General features: G+C 33.8%; 1 protein-coding gene across 1 annotated transcript; it reads right to left on the bottom strand.

Annotated features, from left to right (window-relative positions):
• Window positions 1-1,886: 1,886 nt before the first annotated feature.
• Window positions 1,887-26,304, bottom strand: LOC136036467 (malate dehydrogenase, mitochondrial-like). The gene is made up of 7 exons (XM_065718716.1): window positions 26,104-26,304; window positions 24,372-24,566; window positions 16,874-17,041; window positions 13,003-13,128; window positions 11,208-11,345; window positions 3,683-3,874; window positions 1,887-2,122 (listed from the first exon to the last, which is right to left on the bottom strand). Exons 1-7 carry the CDS (start codon window positions 26,176-26,178, stop codon window positions 1,994-1,996), a joined length of 1,023 nt encoding a protein of 340 aa, XP_065574788.1. The 5' UTR covers window positions 26,179-26,304; the 3' UTR covers window positions 1,887-1,993.
• Between the last annotated feature and the right edge of the window lie 953 nt (window positions 26,305-27,257).

Here is a 27,257-nt window from a genome sequence, read left to right as displayed (position 1 = left end):
TGCATAACTTCAGATAGTCCTCTCTGACATAGGCTATACAACTCCTCTTCACTTCACACACTATAGGCTCTGGCTCAAGGACAAGCAAAAACCATCCTTTTTGGCCCCAGGCAAGAGTTCTACGAAGCTTTCCAAAATGTAAAGTCATATTCATCAATCCGGCCTAAGGTCCACACTTTCCGTAAAAACCGCAGAGGTTAGACCCTTACCACTTTCTAGGAATAAGCTAAAATCGGGGTGCTAGGAACAAAAAAAAAAACCACGACAAAACCAAAGTGTTGCTCTCGCAACACAATGAAGATGCCTTGAACTGAAATCGATTTCAGTTGACTCTTTAAACCACGCAGCTTTTTCTCTTGGGAATCGGTTTTTTGTCATGCTGCTTTTTGATGTTTCTAAAAACGTCTTGCAGCCTTCACAGGTCATTACTCCATAATGAACTCCGCCTGACTTATCCCCGTAAACCTTGCAGGGGACAATTTCAATTTTGGCGAGAAAACTAAAAGTAACTTCAAAAAATCCTTAGCTTTGAAAGATAATTTATAAATAAACATCAGTAAAAATATTTGCCTATGGTAAAAGGCACATCGTGTTAACAAATTTGAGACAAATGGTAAATTCACAAGAGGTCGTCTATCTCCCTCTCTCCTGAAGTTGTATTTTACGTAATTGACAGTTCTGCTCTAAAAGAACGCACTTGTACGCTAATTTTGGCACGCTTCCACCATTAATTGGTGCTCGCCAGCTTGAATACACGTTTTTTGAAATGGACAAACCCTAGAATCTACATAATCTTGGCATGGAAAATAGCATTTTCAAAATTTGAGTTTTGTTTTTTTTAGTTTAGTTGATTTGCACACCATAAGTATCTTGAAAAATTAGAAGAAAAAAATGGAATTCAATTTTTGTTGAAAAAACTTCCAAATGAAGTTCTGCAATTTTTGGCAGTAGCCGGTGACAAACTAAAAACAAGGAGAAAGAATACGAAAAAATAAATATAAGCAAAAATTTATCAGAATTTATCTAAAAACTTATGTCACCAAAAAGTTTGAGAAGGTTTAGCTTTCTATAGAAAGGGTAGTTGGATTTGGGAACCAACAAATTCTTATTGTTTAAGTTATAAGCGAAAAAATATGCTCATAGATTTTCCATTCACGCTTGTTCCAAGTATAATAATTGCTACTATTACGACAGAACTAATGCCTAGACTGGTTACAGCCCAAGTTGGAAAACTAATTTTGTAGATATTGCTTTTTTTCTACGTATTTCGTATCAATAGTAGGTTTTTAATTTCAAGGCAGCAAAAGAAACAGTGAAATCAGTAAATTTAGGGTAACAACATGGACCCAATGCAAAACTTTTTACTAAGATTTCAATACAATTAATAAGATATTATTTGAAGTTAGGCCTACTCGAAAGTTTGGGTAATAATGAAAGGAAACACGATACTCTGATTAATAGAAACACACTGTGATTGTGAAATAACAATTTATTTGCTCTAGTTACTTTTTATATATCCTAGACTTATCCTGGCAACAATCAGAGGATGGGTGCATTGTTATGAAAGCGATCATATTTGAAAAATAAATTTTCTAGTACTACTGTTATTTTATTAGGATGTTTCCCTCAAATTTGATCAACAACAATAACCACAATCCCCCCCTCCCCGTACAGAGCTGTTCCTGGGGTTGGCAGTGCACTGGGAAAAATTACTCACATATCCCCCCCCCCCCATCCTGCTAGCATTGGTACTTTTACTATACTACTACTAAACTTGCAACAACTTATAAGGCTTAGAGTATTAAGACAAAAATGGCGTCGGGCCCAAGCAAATTTCAAAAATCTCACGAGTATAAAGCCCTTAAATAGAAAAAAAAGACTTGATCTTCACATGGAATTGATTTATTTATATATACAGGTTAACGTCAATTTCATAATAAGCTGGCATTAGCTGGAAATTGACAACATTTACGGTCCAACAGGGTTGTCAGGTTTAATGTTTCTTAACAAATTCTTCTCCTTTTTTGATGTTCTTTTTAAGTTCTTCGACAGCTGGTGCAACAAGACTTTGTTCGAAATCAGTAAGTTTTCCTAATCCCAAGTTCTTCTCAATACCATTCGGCTGAAAAGAAAATTCAGTGTTACGAGTGTATTTTTAATATCCTAAAAAAAAGAAATGGTATTTTTGAAAAGCAACAGTGACTCCATAAGGAAATTGTTTTATTATGATCCATGGTACCTTTGCAAGCTTTTGGTATGTTATTTTTCTGCTATGGTTTAAATGTTTCAACGTGAGACGACAATTTCACAATCATTTGATAGTTAAGATTTAGTTCTGTTGACCAAATTACATTGTACGACGGCTTGGCCTAGTGTTCGTTGAGTGATTATTCATCTTCTAATTCCACGGTAAAAATGAAATTTGAAAAATAAATTGAAACACTAATCTAAGAAGCAGAATCAAAAGCGGTTTATCCCCATTTAAAATGATCTCTCAAGCAAGAACAAACTTAATGGGTTGACACTTTCATGCCCCATCACTTGCTATTGGGCAACAAAAAAAAACTGATATATATCCTATATATATCCTTTCTAATTTTAAACTTATTTCTGTTAATCAAATGTTTACCATACAAAAATATATACTATTAGATTCGAAAGGCAACTATTTTGAAACTGACCAGATAAATAGTATAATCGCGGCATTAAAAATGTTTGAACCCATAAAATAGCTGTTGAACAGAAAAGAAATAGGTTAAACAGAACCTTAAATGGAACAAAAAATTGATTTACAGGAAAGAAACTGTGAAGATACACTGAGCCGAATGAGACTGCAGTAATGCGTTGAATCAATCAGTCAACCTCACCATGGATTCTCCCAAACGACACTGGACTCATTCAAACTACACAATGGTGCAGGGGGAGTGCCCCCTCCAAACCCAGACCGCAGATTGCCCACTCCCCAGCAGAAATTTAGTCAAATTCAAGCATCAAGAGAAACGGGTCAGTTTTCTTTAGAATCGGGTCATCCTTGCATTTATGGTACTACAACTTTGCCCCCCCCCCAAACAAAAAAAAATGACGAAATTATTATACCGACTACAAATATTAAATAAATTAATACAGAACGTCATGGACCGTCTTTTAATAATATTGACCCCATTTAAACTACATTGGCCAGACCAATTAGTTAAATGTTGATTGAATTAACCATTTCACATTGCAATGGACTACCTCACAATAGCACTTAGTACACTCACACCTCATTGATATATTGAATGTCTCAATCCATTTGCTTCGCGTCGCCATGGACTAGTCCACAATAAGAATAAACCCCTTCAGACTGCACTCAATACATTGATTGAAATAATCAGTCCTTGTAACCGGGAACCACCCCATAATAATATTGAACCTACTCAGTTCACATCGCCGTTGACTACCCCATAATAGCATTAAGCAAATTCAGGCTTCATTGAATTAGTCAATGTGGGTCACCATGGACCTGTCCATAATACCATTAAAATCAGTCAGACTGCCCTCATATATTGATTAAAATAATCAGTTCTTGCCACCAGGGACTACCCAATGATAAAATTCAGCCCACTCAGATTACATTCATTACTGATAGAATCAGTCGTTTCCTGTCCCTGCGGAGCACCCGTTCATAATATAAAATACTTACACCCAGAAGAAGAGGAGTCGAGAAATATTTGGCCTCGGTAACGTCTGACCTGACATAGGCACATTCAATGATGCCCTGTTCTCCGTTCAAGGCACGGATTAGAGAGAAGGTAAAACGAGCGCCAGCATATGCCATTGATAGAGTGGCGGATCCTGCACCAGCCTTAGCTTTTACTACTTCAGTACCAGCATCCTAAAAAGAAATAACATTAAACATTTTGTATTACCTTTACCTATTTATTTATTACTAATTATAATTTATTTCGTATTTTATTCAAATATTTTGTGCAAGTACTCTTTATTATTACTTAATTAATGCTATTATATCGTGTTTATATAATTATATCTATTTTTTTACTAAGATTACTATATATACTATCGAATTATTTATGTATGATATTATACTGGCATTGGGTTTTTTTCTGATTATCCTGTTGGGCAATCACCACAACGACCACATAAAAGGCTAGCAAATAGATATGTTACTTTTGTCAAATTAAGTTTGACAAAAGTTAAATTACTTTTGTCATTGCGCGACCTTTTCGATCACTCTTTTTGGCCACAGAGTGAGCCACTACTGAGATGTACTTCAGCAAAAGGAACAGTTTTGGTGTGGCCAAAAAGAGTGATCAAAAAGGTCGCACAATGACAACAGTAATTTAACTTTTGTTAAATTATTGTGATCAAATATCCATTGTGCGACCTTTTCGATCACTCTTTTTGGCCACACCAGAACTGTTCCTTTTGCTGAAGTACATCTCAGCAGTCTCGTTTGAAGTAATAAAAAAGGACTTTTTCAGGTCAATGTTTTGATTTTTTTTAGGGGGGGGGGGTCAATTGGAAAAATATCACTTCAAGGAAATCATACCGCCATTGTGCATGTAAGCATATGAATGTGACCTTTGTCTCGTACTAAGAAAAGTTCGGCAATGAGGGGGAAGCTATCAACCCATCTTTATACACATTATAGGATTTGTTCAAATATCTTCTTTGGAGTGAAGAAACGTTAACGGGTAAACCCCCCTTCATATTGTTCTGAAGGACCTTTCAGAGAATGTGAGAAAAATCTGTGCCATTAAAATGCACATTTTGAGGCTTCAAGCCCTCCCGTCACTTAAAGATCCATTCATCTCATAGCCTTTCACGACGCTGCATGCACTTTATATATATTCCTCGTTCATTTTGCATAGATTGCCTACATCTTAAGGCTTATAGTGCCACCTCAGTGGAAGTATATCTTAAGTAAGCATAACCTCTGAAATTGGGAGGATATATAAATAGTATTTATATATAAAGCCAATTGGCTATCTCAGAATTCATGTTCGAAAGCCATGTAGACTTCATCGAGCCAAAATTGTTGTTTAGGGCATAAAATAGATGAAATTGGCACTTGTGCAGTAACAAGATCTCTTTTGCTACTTAAAAATGGCCCTAAAACTTTGATTTATCGTTTGAACGATTCTTCTCCCGATACTCTGCGACAACTGGTTTGGCATGGCCAATCCTGGTGACACAAATACAAACAAGCACATGTGACCAATTTTACGGAGGGAAGAAAAAAAAATTGTGTGAATTATTCAAATACGAGCTTCAAACCTCCAATAATGGGTGTTGTATCATGTTGACTCTGATGTTGTAATTTTCGTCAGGATCACCACCTTTTATGGAGACCTTTTCTCTTTTTTCTATAACCTTGAAAATTTCCTATTCTCCCGATTTTCGATCAGCAGGTTTAAATTTAGCAAATATTTGAAACTACCAGAAAAAGGTGCATCTTTTGATGTAGAAATTGTAAACAAAATGAGTTTTGTCTACTATTCCATTGAGTTACTCTTTGCTTACGGTTCCCTATCACAAACTGGTTGATAATTGTCCAATGAGTTTTTTTCTTTGTTTATTTATTCACGGAAGAAGAGCAAAATATTATATCTAGAGCAGTGGTTCTCAATCTTATTTAAACACTGTACCCCTTTTTACCCACAAAACATTTTAGGTACCCCTTCTCAGTCACCGGTACTAAGTAAACTATAGTTACAATGTAAATAAAATTGCCAGTCCTAGAGTTAAAGGGATATTTTTTTTGTGGGCCGGCCGCCTAAAAAGTTTTGCGTACCCCCAAGGAGTAGGCGTATCACAGTTTGATAACTACTGATCCAGAGGATTATGTATAATACCACAGAGATATTACTTACGAAGTATTTTCTGACTCTAAAAACTTTAGGTTTTCTTACGGCTGAAAACTTGACGGTGGAGATTTTAGAACCTATCAAGATTTTTAAAATCGGCGCTAATTAGCTTCGTTTTAAACAAAATTACGTCGCCAACGTAAACAACTGAACTAAAGGGCATTTCGGACTATAAGAATTTGATAGATTTATATCTTTAAACTGCAGAAGTTAAAAAGAACTGTGCTTCATATCCCGGAGAACTGCCAGTCAAACTTCTAAATTAATATGCAGCATTCCTGGCTAAACCTTTGGCATCCGTGATAAATCAGTGCTTTGGAGGTCAAATCTTCCATCAAGCATGGAAGAGAGCATATGTCCAGATTGTATCCCTGGCCAGGGAGCCTTTCGAGTGGGAATAAGAGTATTGTATTTTCATTTTGTATTTAATGGTGAATGAAACTCTGAACTCTGATTACACCTAAAGTGAAGGACCCGAAATCAATGAACAACTCCGTCCAATTTCAGTAACTCTGAATCTCGCCAAGGTCACCGAATATTTTACATATCGTGAAGTCCTGAAACAAATCAACCCTTCCCTAGACCCTTTCCAGTATGGCTGTTTAAAAGGAAGCAGTCCTACCCATTATCTTGTGCGTCTCTATCACCTGATTAAATAAAAAAAAAACTATTTTTTTTTAATTGAACGTAAGGAGCGACATTAAAACTTAAAACGAACAGAAATTACTCAGTGTATGAAAGGGGCTGTTCCCTTCTCAACGCCCCGTATGACTCTTTCTCTCAATTCTATTTTATTAATCAGTAAAAAAATTTAGCGTAAAGAGCGGGGCGTTGAGAAGGGAACAGCCCCTTTCACACACGGAGTAATTTCTGTTCGTTTTAAGTTTTAATGTCGCTTCTTACTTTCAGTTAAAAAAACTAAAACTAAACTAAAAACGTTTTTTATTTAATTTCTGAATGTTTTTACATTGATGCATGTTTGATTTTGGCTCTCTGCACATAAATTATTAAAATGAAATTTGCACATGAATTCATTTTTTTTTGGCTAAATGGCTTTCTTTTAGTCTTGATCAGACGATTTTGAGAAAAAAGAGGTGAAGGAGGAGGCCTAGTTGCCCTTCAATTTTTCTGTTACTCAAAAAGGCAACTAGAACTTTTAATTTTTAACGAACGTGTTTATTAGTAAAAAATATACGTAACTTAAGAATTAACTTACGTAACGAACTTCTATATTCGTATATTTTTATTATGTATATGAGGGGGTTTATCTCCTCGTTAATACCTTGCTCTATACACTAAAGCTTAAGAATGACCCCTGAATCAGAAAGGCCGTAGAATAAATAGTAGAAATTACTAAAAATGCTTTAGAGTAAAGAGCGAGGTAATTAGGAGGAGAAAAACCCCTCATATGCGTAATAATCTCTGTTCGTTTTAAGTTTTAATGAGGCTCCTTGCTTTCAGTTGAAAAAACTTTTTCACATTTATTTTTCATTGTTTTTTATAATAATGCTAGATACCTACGCCCCTTTATTGAATTCCTCTCCCCCATGACATATTCCTCCAAGGAAAGATCCTCCCACATAGCCCCTCCCCTCAACCAAAAAAATCCCCCTGAAAACGTCTGTGCACTTCCCAATAACCATTACTGTATGTAAACATTGGTCAAAGTTTGCAACTTGTAGCCCCTCCCCCGGGGACTCTGGGGGAGTAAAGCATCCCCAAAGACATAGTTATTATGTTTTTCGACTATGCTGAACAAAATAGCTATCTCAAAATTTTGATCCGTTGACTTTGGGAAAAAATGAGCGTGGGAGGGGGCTTAGGTGCCCTCCAATTTTTTTGGTCGCTCAAAAAGGGCACTAGAACTTTTCACTTCTGTTAGAATGAGCCCTCTTACGAAATTATAGGACCACTTGGTCGATACGATGACCTTGGAATAAAAAAAAAAAAAAAAAAAAAAAAAAAAAAAAAAAAAAAAAAAAAAAAAAAAAAAAAAAAAAAAAAACGCACCCGTGATTGGTGTCCTGGCAAAAAATACGAAGTTCCACATTTTTGTAGATAGGAGCTTGAAACTTTTACGGTAACGCTGATTCTCTGATACGCTGAATGTGATGGTGTGATTTTCGTTAAGATTCTATGACTTTTAGGGGGTGTTTCCCCCTATTTTCCAAAATAAGTCAAATTTTCTCAGGCTCGTAACTTTTATGAGTAAGACTAAATTTGATGAAACTTGTATATTTAAAATCAGCATAAAAATCCAATTATTTTAATGTATCTTTAAGTATCAAAATTTCGTTTTTTAGAGTTTCGTTTACTATTGAGCCGGGTCGCTCCTTACTACAGTTCGTTACCAAAAACTGTTTGATAACTGAATAGCCAGACAAGGGAACCTTTTGCTTTCTGATTACAGTAAAATGTTCGATTTAATCCGCCATGTCAGTGCTGTACAAAACCTAAAGCAAATGGGGGTTAAAAACAGACTCTGCTATTGATAGTCGATTTCCTCAAAAACTGTCACCAATGTGTCCATGCGCTTTTTTCCGGAGATCTCAACTCTGACTGGGCTGAAATAACATGTGGTGCTCCCCAAGGTACCCTTACTGTTCTTGGCAGTGATCAACTACGCTCTCGTCGACTTTGATGAACGCTTTAAATACGTCGATGATCCTCTCCACCTTACTCAAATCTCTCGTGGATAAATCCCAAGCAATACCCCATTTCCAATGTGGATTGAAAGACAGTTTCACTGATTAGTGCAGGAATAATGGACAAATTAACATCGATAAAACGAAAGCGATGCGTTTTAATTCGCTTAAAAGGAATGTAGCTTGCCCTAATCATACTCATTTTTTCCTTTTTTTTTTTTCCTCTGTTATAAGAGATAGCGTAATTTAGTTGAGGCCTTTGCCGACACTATGAAAATTATTTTGAATAAATGAATCTTGAATCATGAATAACACCAAATTTTAACAATGTTCCCAAATTTAAATCCAACTAGTAAAACCCATTTTCTCAAAAAATTCTCAAAAACCTCATTTTCTGACTTTAAAAACTGTTTTTTTCAACAGCTTAAAATTTCACAGTAAAGGTTATAGACCATCAGGTTTTTTAAAAGCCGTTTAACAGGTTATAATCTCCTAGACGTACGTCCCAATTAGGGTTGTTCACAGTTGGGGTGGGAGGATGTCGTAAAGATCTAAAGGAAATGGGAACTTCCTGGGAGGGTGTAAAGAGGGAGGCTTTGAATAAATTAGGACGGAGGAGGAGCGTGCGTAGCCGTGTTAACCTCAGGAGACTTGGTGCTGAGGTAAGTTTTTAGCAGTAATAGGTCTTCTAAACCGGGGCTTCTTTTACATACATAATCCACACGATTTCTAACCAATTACATAACCAATGCAAACAACCAAAATAAAGGCGCATTTACGCCTATTGGAAGCAACCTTCCTTTATATCTTGATAACACCAAATTTTACTTATGTTTCCAAACTTAAACCCAACTAGTAAAACACATTTTCTCAAAATCTTAAATACACTTTCTAACATAAAAAACAAGCAAAGAACAACTTTCAAATGCTTGATAGGGCTTCATAATCATATTAAAAAAAAAAAAGTTTTTTAACTGATAGTAAGGAGCGACGTTAAAACTTAAAACGAACAGAAATTACTTCGTATGTGAAAGGGGCTGTTCCCTTCTCAACGCCCCGTATGACTTTACTTCATAAACGCCCCGCTCTTTACGCTAAAGTTTGACTCTTTCTCTCAACTCTACTTTTTAAAACAGTAAAAAACTTTAGCGTAAAGAGCGGCACGTTGGTGAGGAGGCAGCCACTTTCATATACGAAGTAATTTCTATTCGTTTTAAGTTTTAATGTCGCTCCTTACTATCAGTTTAAAAAACTTGTTTTTTATTTAATTTCTGAACGTTTTTGAATCAATGCATGATTTGATTTTGGCTCTCCGCAGAGGAATAAATAAAACGAAATTTGCATATTTATTTTTTTTGGCTAAATGGCTTTCTCATAGTTTTGATCGAATGATTTTGAGAAAAGAAGGAGTGGGAGAGGAAGCCTAGTTGCCCTCCTATTTTTTAGTTACGTAAAAAGGCAACTAGAACTTTTAATTTTTTACGAATGTTTTTATTAGTAAAAGATATACGTAACTTACAAATTAGCTTAAGTAACGAACTTTTGTATTCTCATGTTTTTATTACATATATGAGGGGGTTCACCCCCTCGTCAGTACCTCGCTCTTTACACTAAAGCTTAAATTTTGTCCCAATTCATTAAGAATGACCCCTGAATCCCAAAAGCCATAGAATAAATAGTTGAAATTACTAAAAATACTTTAGCGTAAAGAGCGAAGTATTAGGAGGAGATGAGCCCCTCATATGCATAATAATTTCTGTTCGTTTTAAGTTTTAATGCTACTCCTTACTTCCAGTTGAAAAAACTTTTTCATATTTATTTTTTCATTGTTTTTTTTTTTAAATAATGCTAGAAAATCCTGCGCTCCCTTCATGGAAATTTTCTTCCCCCATGGCAAATTCCTCGATGGAAAGTTCCCCCAACATATCCCCCTCTTCTAAACCCCTCCCCCAACAAAAAAAATCCTCCTGAAAACATCTGTACACTTCCCAATAACCATTACTATATGTAAGCACTGGTCAAAGTTTGTAACTTGTAGCACCTCCCACAGGGACTGTGGGGGAGCAAGTGGTCCCCAAAGAATCCACCACAAGACCCAAAGTTTTTCGACTACGCTGAATAAAATGGCTATCTCAGAATCTTGATCCGTTGACTTTGGGAAAATAATTAGCATAGGAGGGGGCCTAGGTGCCCTCCGATTTTTTTGTCACTTAAAAAGGGCATTAGAACTTTTCATTTCCGTTAGAACGAGCCCTCTCGCATCATTCTAGGACCACTGGGTCGATATGATCACCCCTGAAAAAAAAAAACAAAAACAAAAAAATACAAATAAACACGCATCCGTGATCTGCCTTCTTCTGGCAAAAAATACAAAATTCCAGATTTTTGTAGATAGGAGCTTGAAACTTCAATAGGGTTCTCTGATACGGCAAATTTTCTCAGGCTCGTAACTTTTGATAGGTAAGACTAAACTTGATGAAACTTATATATTTAAAATCAGCATTAAAATGCGATTCTTTTGATGTAGCTATTGGTATCAAAATTATATTTTTTAGAGTTTTGGTTACTATTGAGCCAGGTCGCTCCTTACTAGGAGCGATCGTTCCAAAAATTATAGGCTACTAGTGTGTTATTCTAACCGAGTGTTTTTAAACAATGATGCTAAAAATAGCAGGTTGTATTATTTAAGACTAACCTGGATTCGTTCAGTAAGTGCCTTTAGTTGATCAGGCTCAAAAGAAACAGATGGCGTGCACTGTGAAATTACAGGCAGGATGGTGATACCAGCATGTCCACCAATTACTGGACAGTTCACTTTTTGTGGGTCAAGTCCCTGAAAAAGAAAAAAATTTCCAGTAAGCATAATTACTACTATGAACAAATTAATTTACAATTCATTATTTTTTAATTATTTTTGCAAGAACTAACATATAATATACATAGTATATAATACAGTTTATACATAAAAGATAAAATATATGACTATGTGACCCTGCACAACTTAATATAATCAGTTCGTACTTGGTCATAAATTGCTTCTTTGCGCATAGAGTATGGGGAGATGGGGAGGGAGGAGCTGATTCAAGTTTTATTGACCTTTTCATGGCTAAAATTATATTTGGGTCATTTCCTCATCTTCTTTACTGAGACAGGTGTGCATATATGTCAAACAAACTACACCAAAACCAGTTTGTGTGAGGGGGGGGGATTTTTTGGCGGGCAAAAAGACCAAGTATCGTATTAGGAAGATAAACATAATAAAATCACAAAATTTTGAATAGTTTTCTATGTTTTTAATTCACCTATTTTCGCATTTTCATAAAAGCTGCTTCCCCCTCCCAAAAATAATCCGGCATACATGCCTGCTTTTTCTCTTGGGGTGTAGTCACAACAAAGCTTGACCAACACTGACTTAGAAAATATATTCACAAAGATCCACCAGCAATGAACAATTCCCCATAAGAGACAGCTTCGTAGCAAGTGAAACTCTTCGTGGTGGCTAATGTTTTTTTTTTACCTTTTTGTAACTTCCGACAATTCTTTTCTACAAAAATATAAATGATAAATATAAATTATATAAACTTACAATATATATATATATATATATATATATATATATATATATATATATATATATATATATATATATATATATATATATATATATACATATATATATATATATATATATATATATATATATATATATATATATATATATATATATATATATATATATATATATATAACATAATTTATAGAATATAATATATTTGTAGAATATATATATATATTTTTAAGTACTCGTTTTCTGATAAAGGAGTCGATTTACTATGAGGTATGGATTGCAATTAATAGGGAAACCTCTTATATAATTACTCCAAACCGTTTGCTAAGTCTTATCAAAGGGAGGATCAACATGGTAATGTACGTCCAATCACACTTTGATCCTCTAGCTCAACACTGCCAATCAATTTCCGTTTTGCGAAGAGCTTAGTAAACGGTTTTTGGCAAGTATCTCAGACGTGTAGAAATGTAAGATACGGTCTTCAGGCTGAGAGTGAAAAAAAAAACAAATATTTAAAAATAAACCGTATAAGATAAATATAAAAAAATAGAAAAGAACAGTAAAACATACTAATAGCAGCCACAATAAATCAGCAAATAGTTAACATAAATACACAATTAAAGACAAAAATAAACTGCTAATACATAGAATAAACGGCGGTAAAGCAAACGTATAAAATCAAATTTGTGACTCTGCCAAGCTCTCTATTTGGATATGATATGTAACGGAGACAATTATGAAAGGGTAAGCATAAGGCAAGCCGATGTAGCAGAACAATACCGATTTTAAAAGTTACAAAATGTCACAAACGGATCTTAGGCATGAAATGATGATATACATATGAATATTATAATGTACATATAGTGAAGCTTTAAGAATATCGATATAAAAATCCAACATGGAATAGAAACTTTCCGCAAACCTTGAGTTCAGCAATGAAAGCGTTGGAGCGAACGACATCAAGGGAAGTTACACCGAAAATCCTGTTTGGATCATAAGCCCCGGCTTCAGCAAACACTTCTGAGGCAATTGGAACTGTGCTGTTCACCTAAAATTAAAAATTAATTTGAAATAACTTGACACACTGATCATAGTGTCTAGAAGTTACCTCAAATTCTGAAAGAATATTAATGTTTTATAAAGTTTCTCTCTTTTTTTAAAGAGAAAATTTTGTTCTTATTACCTCTTTATGTTTAAGAAAAAAATCATCTAGTGTTATTAGAGTAAGGAAAAATGAAACAAAATTCCTTCAGTATATAATCATAAAAATATATATGGTTAAATTCGTCTTTGAGTTAACTTATGACGTCATAATCTAGCTATCCCTGCGAGGGCTGAAAGTACAAGCGAGTGGAGGGAGACGACAAAAAGCCGGCGAAGCTTTTTCCTAGCCAAAAGCCCTACGAAGCAACGCTTTTTAGTAAGTTTTCCTAATAAAACTATAATAATAATATTCTTACTATATGAAGTAATTATAAGAATATATGCAGGTGTACTGGAAGCCAAAAAAGCTTCTAACACATAACAAAAGATACAACCCAACCTTGAATAATTTAATATACCCTACCAAACCAAAAAGAAAAATATTTAGACCGAATAATCACTAATTTTTACTTCAGTAATTTTTGTCACTAATTTTTTTGTGAAAATGAATTTCTCTAATTTTTAAGCAAATCCAAGACTTTTCCAGTACCAAGGACAGCGAAAACGAAAGCTGATTGTTTGACCTGATTAAATTGAAAATGACACAGGCACATATATCTCAAAAAAAGAAAAATTGGGAATTTGATTTTTTAAAGAAAAAGTCTCCATGTGCCGTTTTCGGTGGTGGCAGGAGCCAAAATGAAAAACAGAAACATGCCAAAAATCGGCAAAAAATTAGCTAAAAACATGTGGTACCGAACAGCTTAAGAAGGTATAGTTGCCTTTGGGAATCAATTGATAGCTAATGTTTGAATTTTTTACACACAAAAAACGTAATCAAATTTAACTAATTCATTTGCTTAATTATTTTTACCGTGGCAACGCTGACAAAAAATGTTATATCGTAATAGTGATAACGTAATAGTGATTGATAACGTAATAAGTTTTTGATAACGTAATAACGTGATAACGTAATAGTTTTAGTGTAATAGATAACGTAATAGTTATAACGTAATAGTTTTTGAAACTATCAGAAGAAAATATTGGAAAATCCGGTTTTCAGATATGAATAAGCCTAAGACAGGTCCAGGGGGGGATGTTTTTAATTTAATGTCCTTGGTACTTTAATATAAAATTGATAGGAACTTCCCCGTTATTGCTCAAACCAAATAACAGTTTTACCAGCTTCCGATGCATTTGCAGGTGGCATAGAAGTTGGAATAATTTCACTCTCTTCGCCCCCCCCCCTTCTTTTTATAAAAATTTAGTTGTGCTAATAGTTTCGATGCGTAACTAAAAACTTACTAAACTTAATGAATTGGGGACGACATGACAACAAGATATTTTCATTTATGTACTGTTTTCGAAATCCCGCTTTTAAATTATGGTTACGAAATTTGGCAGCACTTTTGCCACAAGAGTTGGCAACAACAATTTCTCTTGGCAACAACAACAGTCAGCAAAATTGTGTTTTAAATAAATAGAAGTTTCTTATTTGTGCACTGGTAAACAAAAAAGAGAAAAAAATTGCAATTCATATATATAATATATATAATATATATATATAATATAATTTATATAATATAATTTATATAATATAATTTATATAATATAATATATAATATATATAATATATAATATAATATATATATATAATATTCATATGACTATAAGTTATAGTCAACTATGATAAGTAGGTTGAAAAGAAAGCTGTAATAAGTCAGAGACAAATGTGTGCAAGTTTTGAAGGTCAATACGATTATACTAAATTTTGGTAGATTATGATACGAATAGGAAAAAGAAGATAGAATAGAACCATATTAGTTTATGAAACCATTTTAGAGACAAATATTAGGAAAGTGTTGTACTAATATTTCAAAGGCTGTTAAACAACATTGTTAAATTGTTATTTTAACAATTGGAAAAATAAAATGTTTGGTCTTAACATTGGAAATCGTTAAACAACAATATTTTCTGATTTTCCGTTATTACTACTAGCTCTATTTTAGCTTCTATGACTATTATAATAGTTGGTAGCAAAACCAAGGAGTTATAGTCTAGTACCAGCAGTCAGATCAGTTAATTTTTAAAACAAACTTCAGAATACAATAATCAGAATAACGTTTAGTATTACTAGCACGGTTGCCATCCCAGATAAAATTTTGAGTTCATAGTTACTTTGGGAGAATTCTTTCTACTGGCAAAATCCTATTTTTTAGAGCCTCCAAAAAGTACCACACAACAAAAGTACCATATTTTGGTCGAAAAACAGTGAAGAGTACCAACCAAAAATAAAAAATGCCACAAATGGTGGATTAATATCATGGGTAACTATCCTGGCTACAAGAAATAAAAGATACAAATTACAGAACCACTGAAAGGACCAGAGGACAAAGCCATGAGAGGTTTACTCATTGGCACTGACCTCAAAAGAATATTTTTCCAGTACTACCCCTGACGTATTTTAATTAATTAATCTGTCTTTTTAATTTAATTAATTAATTTTAAATAATCCAGGGAAGTGCCTCGAAGGAAAAATTTCAACTCCACACTGATAACTAATAAAAAATGATAATAATGCTAATAATTTCCAGTTTATTTTAACCAAGAATTCCGAATAATGGCTCTGTCTAAGGCCGAGCAAGGCAAGCTTCTTTCGTTTTTTCTCCTTTCTTATTTTGATTAAATTGTCTTTGTTATTGTTGTATAGTCTTTAGTCCCTTACAGACTATAACCTCTAGGTATCTTTGCGATATACGCTTTTTTTTCTTGAATAGACTCAACTATAATACGTGTTAAGTTTTTTTTTTTTTTTTTTTTTTTTTTTTTTTTTTTTTTTTTTTTTTTTTTTTTTTTTTTTTTTTTTTTTTTAACGTGTTCAATATCGCTTGTAGCTACTTCAATGATCATCAGTCAAGATGGCACTCAAAAATTATTCAGAGTAAGATGCATTAGTGCCTATAATGCAATAATAAAAAGTTCATAAGCAATAAGGTGGAATTTAAGAAAAATTTCTCAGTGTTGCCATATAAAGACAATTTTTTACATATAATTCATTTGCTCCACAAAATCCATGACAAAGTTGATCCAACAATCATTAGTAGGAACACTGAACCTAAAAACTTGAATTATTCCCCTGAAACCATTTTTACTTTGAGTTTAATCATGCCATTTTTTCGCTTTTTGTAGGGTTTTCAGTTGCCTTTATCACAATACCACAAAACATTGAAGGCACCCAAAATTATACAGAATAAGATGCATAATTGCCTATGTTGTAGATAATAAAATCCACAAGCAATTAGGCAGGATTTAAGAACTATTTCTCACTGTTGCCATAAAAAAAAATTCTAAATATAATGCATCTGCTGCATAAAATTTATCACGAAATTGATACTCCAACCATTAATAGGAACAATGAATCCGAAAACTTGAGTTTTTTGCTTGGAAGTATTTTTATTCTGAGCTTTAGCATGGCAATTTTTTGAATTTTCTTTACCATGATGCTATATAATCTTAGAAAGGAATCGAGTTGAAGCTTAACTCGACTCAAATTTGAGCCATGGATGGAGATCATAAAAAAGGGCTTCTGAACTTGGCCTTTCTCAACAAGACCATTCAGAGTGCTCACAAAAGAAAAGACGAATACTTACAGGGTTAGAGATGATTCCAATTAAAGCCTTGGGACAAACTTCGGCGCAAGCACGGGCCAAATCTCTGACAATTGAGGCATTAGTGTTGAATAAATCGTCACGTGTCATTCCTGGCTTCCTGGGTACACCCGCAGGAATAACCACAATTTCAGCTCCTTCAAGTGAGCTCTAGAAAAAGAACTTAGAAGTAAAGACCCAGGAGAATTCCTAATTTCAAGACCCCCCCCCCCCACTTCCCGGCAAGTTCACATAACATCAGACACTCATAAGTACATTTATTTATGACTTGCTGAAATAAAATAATACAAACTTACCCTGCATAATTCGCAAGAGCCCCTAACTTGCAGGCAGTTACTAATCAGACAACTTGGGGGGGGGGGGGGGGTACGGGTACTTATGGTATGTTTTTTCATTTCTGAAAGTCATCTGACAGCCTCTTTGGCTATTATATGATGCATGTTGAAATGACACACTGTTAGCTGAAGATGTCACTATGAAAACATCAATACAGAGGTGATGGATGAAAAAAGAGGAAAAGGGACAGCACAAAAGGACACGATTGAGATAAAAGGAACACCATATACTGAAAACCTGGGGAACAGTCATAATCTACATGTTTGAAAATAAAGAATAACGTTCAGGAAACAAGGACAATAATGACTTAGTATTACTTATTATTGCCACAAAGTTGATAAGATTGATAGAATTATGATTCTTCTTCTACACATTGATATTCAGGATCTCTAGATGAGTTTCATCTTGACTTCAGCAGCAATTTACTTTTTCTTAAACAGGTTCTTAGATAAAACTGGTTATACGTAATGATTAACGTTAAGAGGAGTCTATACCTTAAACATAATTTTGTGAGTCTCAACGTCGGCTGACTGTCTTAAAGACAAAGGGTTCATTAAAGAATTCTCCCAGGGGAGTAATAATCATTGAAAGTTATTGAGAATTTGTGGTTTGACTATAAAATGTGATTGAAAAGACAATGGAAATGCGTCGTAACATTTTTCAATCAAAGAGAGTTGCACCAAAGGAAAATCGCAGAACTGCCAAACTGACCAAATTATATTTCTTTTTAGGTGATTTTGGCATTTTGTTACCAGGAATGCTAGAACATTCTTAGGAACTAAGATTCTTAATTGTCTTGTTCGTTGAGGTAAATCCAAGCCCCTCTTTTCCACCAACAAGGAATATTCCTTTTTGCCACAAATTACTCTCAACAAAGAAAGGGTTTTGGCAAAAATCGTAATTAAGAAATAGAATTCAATTATCTCCACCAGCAGGAAATTGACCTCGAAAAACGAAACGATCATATGTTTGATGATCAAACATATGATCATGTGTGCCATTAAAAAGTAGTCTTGTCTTAACAAGGTCTTGTCTTGTCACACTTTCCAAATAAAAAAAAAAAAATATTATTGTTAAAAATTAAAAAAAAAAAAAAAATCGATAACACTTATTTCAATGACACATAAAAATAAAGACAAAAGGTACCAAGATTGAAAATAACTGTGATACTATGATTAAAAATATAAATTCGTTGGAGCAAGAAAAAAAGGAACAATCAAATTAGCATATTTAAAAAGTGAATTGAATTGCTAATCCAACACATCCAATTACAAAAAAATAGAATCAGTTTTTGAAACCTAGTTTTTTAGGCCCTATGCATTTGCAGTAACTTGAAATCATATATTTGCTTATGGTTCCTGCAGCATAACGCTGACGTAACATTTGTCTTAAGGGCTTTTTACTTGCACAATGTTAATTCTTGATTATAAACCAAACTCCAGGCTTCTACACCATAGAAGATGGAATAGTGGAGCAGAGATCAGCCCAAAAGGCACCAGTGAATAAAGAATGTAGGGAGGACAGCGAATAACTTTATATTTTAATACAACTTTTACATCACCCTTATTTTACCAGATTTTTACCAGAATTTGTTTGACCAGATATTTACAAAAATTTGTAGTTTTTTTTCGATTTTTCACCAGCTAGAAATTCTTGTTCTTCAAAGTTTAAATGAGGTATGCACCAAATAACTTTATATTTTAATACTAACTTTTAGATTACCCTTATTTTACCAGATAGTACAGGCATTGAGCACGTGAGAAGATATGCAAAAAAATAGGATTTTTTTTTCTTTTTAGGATAGATGTTGACAATGAAGACCTTCAGAGTCTGTAAGAGTGGCTTCTAGTTTTTAACCGTTAAAAAAACAATGCTGAACCACATCTTTTGAATAGGATAGAAGTGCAGTAAGAGGATTCTTTTTTTTATTCAAAGGAGGAGAAATGATCAAAGGAGTGAATTAAAATAATATTTAAAAGGAGTGAATAATACCAAAATAGTAAATTCTTAATGGTTAGATTTTATGACCACAACCAGAGCTTTTTTCTATCTTAAAAATGATTGTTAGAGCAAAATTGTTTGGTCAAGTTTTTGGAAAAAATGTAATTAAATGTTTGTCAAGAAAGTGTGTTTCTGTCAAGTATAATAGGCTACTGTAATCAATGAAATACAAAAGATCTTAGAGATAAATAACTTTTAAAACCGTTTAAATATTTCTAATTTTTTTGGTCTTTAAGATAAATACTCCAGTGGAAGATATGAGACATTTAAAAGCACAACTTGTATGTTAGACTAAAGATCTTAAAAATGGAGTAGCTGCAGCTTTTAAAATGAAAAAGGATTCTGATTATTTCACTTTTAGTAAAAAACAAGAGCTAAGAGCTTATATGGTACTTGTGACGAGGCCAGAAGAGCTAAGAGCCAAGAGCTCATATGGTATGAGATCTAACAAAATTTTAAGAATCAATAGGTTGATTTAAACGGAAAATCAGAGGCTTAATGCCGGTCAGGATTTAAAATAAGAGCTCTGAGTCATGATGTCCTTCTAAATATTAAAATTCATTAATATCTGATCACCCACTCGTAAGTTACAAATACCTCATTTTTTCTGATTTTTCCTCTCCCTTTAGCCCCCCAGATGGTCGAATCTGGGGAAAGAATTCCGATTTTCCCCTCCAATTCCCCCAATGTCAACAGATCTAGTCGGATTTTAAATAAGAGCTCTGAGATAGGAATTCCTTCTAAATATCAAATTTTATTAAGATCCGGTCAAGTTTCATCCTGATCTCTCCACTCTAAGCGTTTTCCATGATTTCTGTTTCCCTCCTCCAGCCCCCTATGTCCCCAGATCCCAGTCAAGTCGAAAATGGAGCATCTGAGACATAAGATCCTTCTATATATCAAGTTTCATTAAGATCCGATCACCTATTCGTAAGATAAAAATACCCCAATTTTTGAGTTTTCCAAGAATTCTGGTTTCCCCCTCCAAATCCCCCAAATGTCACAGGATTTGGTCAGAAATGAAAATAAGAGCTTTAAAGCACAAGATTCTTTTAATATCAAATTTCGTTAAGATCCGATCACCCGTTTGTAAGTTACAAATACCTCATCTTTCCGAATTACCCCCCCCCCCCCCGAATCCACCAAAGAGAGCAGATCCGGTCCAGTTCAGTCACGTATCTTAGACTTGTTTTTATTCTTCCCATCCAGTTTCATCCAGATCTCTCCGCTTTAAGTATTTTCTAAGATTTCCAGTCCCTTCTCCCAACTGCACCCCCCCCCCATTACGGATCCAGTTGGGCTTTAAAATAAGAGATCTGAGTTACGAGGTCCTTTTAAATATGAAGTTTCATAAAGATTCGATCACTCTTTCGTAAGTTAAAAATATGTCATTTTTTTCTAATTTTTCAGAATTAACCCCATCAACTACCCCAAAGAGAACGGATCCGTTCCGATTATGTCAATCATGTATCTAGGACTTGTGCTTATTTTTCCTACCAAGTTTCATACCGATCCCTCCACTCTAAGTGTTTTCCAAGATTTTAGGTTCCCCCTCCCAACTCCCCCCCCCAATGTCACCAGATCCGGTTGGGATTTGAAATAAGAGCTTTGAAAAACGATATCCATCCAAACATCAAATTTCATTAAGATCTGATCAACCGTTCATAAGTTAAAAATACTTCATTTTTCTATTTTTTCCACATTAACTAGCCCCCACTCCCCCCCCCAGATAGTCAAATCGGGAAAACGACAATTTCTAATTTAATCTGGTCTGGTCCCTGATGCGCCTGCCAAATTTCATTGTCCTAGCTTACCTGGAAGTGCCTAAAGTAGCATATATCACTTGGTTAATACCAAGTGCCATAAAAAATCTGAATCTTACAATGTTGGGCACAATAGTTTATTTCAGGAAATGATTTAAATATATAAAAGTGCAGCCTAGAGGACTGGAGAAGGAATGCCCCTAGAAGAAGGAGCATTCCTACATTCTTCCTTCCTCTTGGATCATTCTTTTAAATGGTACTTTGATGAAATGAGTTTAAAACGTGGATGCATCAGTCTATGGAGATCAGGGCAAGAGGCATCTCAACATTTTGCCCCCTCCCCAAGAGCATCTTTTTGAAAATTATGATATAATATTTTGTGCGATGAAATGAATTTAATATCAAGAAGTATAGGCCTTTCATTCATCTTCTTTTTAAATCTTTGCAAGAGATTAGGGTTTACCTCTATATTTTGCCATTCGAAAACATAGCTTGATAACACTGAGAATAACATTTTGTTTAACAGAATACACTTAAATTACTAACAATACAGACCTCATAAAGCACTTCAGAGATTAACGGTTTACATGTAATATACAACAATTTAAATAACAATTTAATATAACAATTTAATTCAGTAGGCTAGGAAGCTGAAAAGTTTGCATACTCCCAGAGTCCTTCAAAATGGTCATTTTGTAACAATGCAGTTTGAAGCTATGCTTGGAACCCTTGAATATTGGCTGCAACAGGCTTAAAACTGCTTATTGCAAAGTCTCGCCCCCCCCCCTTCAGGGCTGGCCACCTTTACGACAAAAGTAGTTAAGATTACTGACATGAATTGCCCACTGTGTAAGGTTCTTTAGGCTTGTGGATTGGTCTAAGTTGATTTTACATTGTGATGAGTTGGTAGTAGCTTTTAAAATTAAAAGATGTGGTACGCGTGTAACTGAACCCCTGTATAACCAACCCCCCTTGCTACTGAATCTTTGTGTAACTGAACCACTGGGCATCTGAACCCCATTTAACTAAATCCTTATGCAACTCAACCCCATTTAACTGAACCATCTTGCAAACGAACTTTCATGTAACTAACCCATTGTGCACTTGAACCACTGAACTTAGATTTTCAGTATTCAAAAAATAGGAGGCAATATCATTGGGTAAAACACAAGTTGGAATTTTTAAATGTTCAACCTTGTTGGAATTGTTTGTTTCTTAAAATCATGATATAAACGCCTGATCAAGATCATTTATTAAAAAGCTTTGTTTTATTTTTGCATATTAACAGCCATGCAATATTAAGAACCATTAAAGCTGATTTATTTTTGTGTTTTCAGATGAATCTTCATTTTCTGGATGTTAAGTAATCAACATGTGTTGAAATGCGTTGCACTCCAGCATATTTTTCAACATTCCCTGAAAGTTTAAACTTCATACATTCAGGTTTATACCCTCTGCCATTCTCCACACATTGTAGACATGTCATCTTGTAAAACTGGATGCACAAAGTACCTCTTGATTTAGTTGAAGATGCTCCTAAACATGTTCCACATGATGTGACAGCTGATACCATCAGCCATTGTAGATATTGTAGTTATTTCCTTTTCAAAATCAATAAATGAGAAAATGTTTTTTGATTGTGTTTGGCATTCTTCTTGACATTTCCCTAAGGTTTGACCTTAATGATCCATGCTTTTTTTATTGTAGGATCAAACACGCCCTCTTTTCTTGATGAAAAAACACCTTGTATGTTGACAATAGGTAACTTGCAGCCCTTGCACAAGGGGCTAAGGGTTGTGAGCCCTGGAGACATAGTTATTTAACCTTTGAACTGTTTCAAATAAAGTGGTCATCTCAAAATTATCAATTGGATGTATTTGGGGAAAAAGAGGGTGGGGAAAGCCCTTTGATCATTTTTAACTCATAAACAGTGCACTGGGACTTATAATTTCTAATCAAATGAGCACCCACCAAGTTCATACAAAAAATTTTCCATAAGAACCTTATGTGTTAAAATTGAGTAACTAGCTTAACTACAGCCCTTACTCCAGGAGCTGCTGGTGGGGTTGTTAACCCCAGAGGCATGGTTATTTAATCTTTAGACTATTTTGAAAAAAATTATTTTTTTAATTTTTAATGGATGTGTTTACAGTAAAAATGACAGTTAAGAGGGAGAGGCTGATTGTCCTTTGATCCTTTAAGATTGAACTTGAAATTTCAATTTCTCTGAAGTTTGTATTAAAAAAAAACAAAAAAAAACTAAAAGAGTTTGTGATGTCTGATTTTCTTTATTTTTGTAACAAAAACAGAACTTTTTATTAATCATTTTGACAGTCATTTATATTATGACTTCAAAAAGCAAACAATTCCAACAAGGCTGAACATGTAAGTATGGTGGTTGAATTGCATAAAATTTCAGTTATACAAGGGTTCATTTGCATGGGGGTTTAGTTAAATGGAGTTGAGTTGCACAAGGGATCAGTAAAATGGGGTTCAGTTGCAATGGAACCAAAAAAAATGTTTAATTATTTTGAAAGAAAATATCCAATTGTTAAACAATGTTAAACTCTGCCTTGATTCATTTGAGTTCTTTTTGTGCTTTGACATTGTGTCCACTGAAAATTCTTGTCATGTATGCAGTCAAAACATTTTGAAGTTTCATTCATTTCATACTCATTTGTTTTTATATATGAAAACATATGTTGGAAAATATTCATCCATATGTTTTCATTTCAGTTTTCATTGAAAAACACCCAAATATCATTCTTTGCTTTTATTTCTTTATTTGTAGGGTTTGAAGCAGCAATGCAAATTCATGAAAATGTTAGAGAAAGAGACAATGGAATTTCTTAATTATTTTAATGCAAAAAAAATAGGGGGGGGGGCATTTTCCAATTCTTTTTTAAGTGAAAATATACAAAAAAAAATTATTTTTAAAATGTAGGGGGCTAATTTGCTATACTCATGGAAAGGCAGTTTGGGGTTTTGAGTAATTTGTTTTATTCTGAAATGGAAGCATACAGGTGTGACCCTTAGGGCAGTCAGGTAAAATTGTTAAGAAAGTACAGTTTTATAGCCACTGTATTTGAATTTTAGCGGGGAGAGGAGAAGGTGACTGAAAATGATTTGTATATTAAATAATTCTTATTTTTTATAATTATTTATCTTTCAATATTTACAGGTACTAAAGTGTTACAGATATGAGATTATAAAAAATAAACAAAGAACCATGAAACAATTCTATCACTATCTACCTCATGTTCTTCATAATTGGACTAAATTTCTAGATAAAGAATGAAAGAGCAGTCCTGTGATTTTTTACAAAGGCCTAGGAGCTTCATCTGCCAAAATTTTAAGACCAAATAAAACATTGGGCTTACCTTAAGTTGGTCTGGTCCAACAAAGCCCCTGACCTTGCTTTGTGTGTCCATGTGACTTAAATCAGCAGCAACTCCAACAGTATGAACAATATCATACAAAGAAAGATCTGTTACTAAGGGTGATTGTTTAAGAAGTAGAGACAGGGGCTGGCCAATGCCACCACTAGCCCCCATAACTGCCACTTTAGCAAGGTCCTGCAAAATTTTATCAATTATTTACATCTTGTGGAAACAAAAAAAAATAAAGATGATAAAATTGAAAGTAGTATCAGCTTTCAACTTTTGGAAATATATTTGCACCAAAAAAAAAGACATGATCAGAGGCATCAGTAACCAGAATATTTGGGGGGGAAGTGGGCCAATGAATTTTAACAACTGGCTGTTAATTTTTACTGACAGATTTGAGTAAACCTGCTACTAACATTACCTTTTTTTAATGATGGATAACAATCTTCTTCCATTCATTTTAAATCATTGTTTCCATTGCCCTAATTACCTAATAATTTTAAAAGGATATTTTTTGTTCCTCACCAATATGTACTTGGACTATCACAGTCTATTAAGAGGATTTTATCCCTTCTTGATCTTTTATTTATTGTCATGGAAGGGCAGTGTAGTCTTTGAAATTATCTAAGTTTAGCTCCAGGGTCCAAAAACATGCTCTGGGAAAATATTACCAAGCTTCCATGTTAACCCTCTTCTGATTTCTAGGCCTTAGAAATTTTTGTACTTGACAAGTCTATACTTATTGCAATTTAGTAAAACAACATTTTACCTTGATTTTCTATTATCAGCTTCTTTTTCTCTGGCATTAGTCCTGAAAATATAGTTCATGTTATTCTAGTAGAATTTTAAGCCATATCAATGTTGTTTTTTGCTTTTTTTAGGAAATGTATTTGCATATCTTTAAAACCTTATAAATTGGGATTGAGCAAAGTTGTGAAGCTGAAAACAATTTTTTGTACTTCATTCAAGCAAAAGATCTGTTGGATCCCCCATCAGGGAGATGGAGTGGAGGTAGGTACTTCAAAATACCTTCCTAGGACACACTTTAGCCTGTAGACCCATCCCTGAAAGCTTCATTTTCCTAACCAAGCCTCTTTCTGAGATAGCAAGACATCATTAAACTAGAATTTTACCCATACTTTATGTATTTTTAGTTTGCCCCCCTGGAGAAGGAGGGTCAACCAGAAATGGATGCACTCCTAGAATTAGCATTTCTAAGTAGGCTACTAGGCTTATAGTTATGGAAACTATGCTGCTTTGAACCAGTTTCCAGTTTAGACAGCTTGTGATGAAACTAAAGATTTATTAAATCACTAACATCTGGCCCTCTGATGGCAAATCACAGCAGTCCAGTTTATACCACCTCCTGACATTTTGTATTCCTAGGCTCAGACCTAATGGGCTTATTGGTAAATCCTGGCTAGAGCTATTGCTACAGCCATGATAGAAAAATCAGTTGATGAGTGGTGTGATTTCAGGAAAACCATGAATAGGCCTAGGCTAAGCTTTTTAAAGAGAATTGATCAATGAATGTTCTTGGCTTCTGCAATTAATCCAAACTTTCCTAATGAAGCCAGGCATAGCTCTGATAGCAAACATATGAGAATTGGCTGTTTTTCTATTTCACTCATTAAACTAGCAATTCTGACGAGAAATAGCCTAAGCAATAAAGATAAAACAGCCAACCTTAATTTTAGAACAAAAATGGAATGAACTATTGACATACCTTGGAAGAAGTTGAAAAGAATTTAGCATCTTTCTTCAAGTTGTTAAGGAGGGAAAGGGTCCTTCTTGAAGCCATTTTAAATTGAAAAATAAATTTTTCTTTTCAAATAGAAAATGAAATGTAATGATGCTGCTGATGAATAAATCAGGTGAAAATTTCTGTTGGTTTTCACATTAAAATTCGATATACTTCTTATTATAGATGTCACTACAATGAGAGTAGACAATATTGGCTGATTAACTTTCTGTTATGTCCACCGAACACTAGATAGGAAAGAAACTTTAAGTAACAAATAACACAAATTTTAGTAGAAAAAACTGAACATACTATAGACTCCTTAAACGCTATTTACTAGAAGAAAATAGCTGAATTTATGTATTCTTTGTATACTTTATTTTTCCTTTTTATGTAATATATAATAATTTTATTCGAATAAGTTATTGCATTGATTATTAATTGAATATTATATTTATTATTAATCTATTCGAATTTTCTATTCATATGATTTATTTTATTGAATAAATTTATTGATTTTCATTGCAGAGAGCAAAACTCAAATGAAAATCCCATTGTGTATCATTATTTTTTGGATTCTGATTGGTTACCAAGCGAGTTTACGTTTTGCCCATAGGAGATCTAAATATGTAAGGATTTTAGTATAGTTATACTGAAATTTGTGATTTATTTGGAAAGGTCTTTGAATTCATTGAATAGCCATACACAGTTCAAAAAGGTTGTCAACTGATATTTTTTGTCGTTAAAATTGTAAATTTAAGATTTTCAGACATGTCTGCTTCTTTGATATAGTGATTCAACTATCATCAAAATAAACATAGTAAATTCACAAAAACATTGTTTTATTTATTTTTAACTGAAATTTTCCAGAATTGGCATAGAAACAAATTTTTCGATTCTTATCCGAAACAATAAATCATATATTAGCCTACGGCCTACGGGAAGACATTCTTTTTTACTTAGCGACGGGTAATGTAAAATATGCCGCCATAGTTAAAATCATATTTTGTCAGAGACTAGCTTTAGAGTAGACCAATCTTAAAAATATTTTCCGTAAGGGTTTTGAAGCAGCAAAGGGCCATATTAAAACTTGAGAAAAGTAGAAATATATTAAAATATTAATTTGAAGTTAAAACGAT

This window comes from Artemia franciscana, chromosome 15, assembly GCF_032884065.1.
Source record: "Artemia franciscana chromosome 15, ASM3288406v1, whole genome shotgun sequence".
Taxonomy (NCBI): domain Eukaryota; kingdom Metazoa; phylum Arthropoda; class Branchiopoda; order Anostraca; family Artemiidae; genus Artemia; species Artemia franciscana.
The sequence above is the reverse complement of the archived record's forward strand: the minus strand, read 5'-3'. Positions and strand labels throughout refer to the sequence as shown.

Coding starts and splice junctions, on each gene's coding strand:
- LOC136036467 (XM_065718716.1), bottom strand. CDS start 26,178: ATGGCTTCAAGAAGGACCCTTTCCCTCCTTAACAACTTGAAGAAAGAT. Junction 17,042..24,371: donor TTGGACCAGACCAACTTAAG/GTAAGCCCAATG, acceptor TTCTTTTTCTAG/AGCTCACTTGAAGGAGCTGA. Junction 11,346..13,002: donor CTTTCATTGCTGAACTCAAG/GTTTGCGGAAAG, acceptor TTTCTTTTTCAG/GGACTTGACCCACAAAAAGT.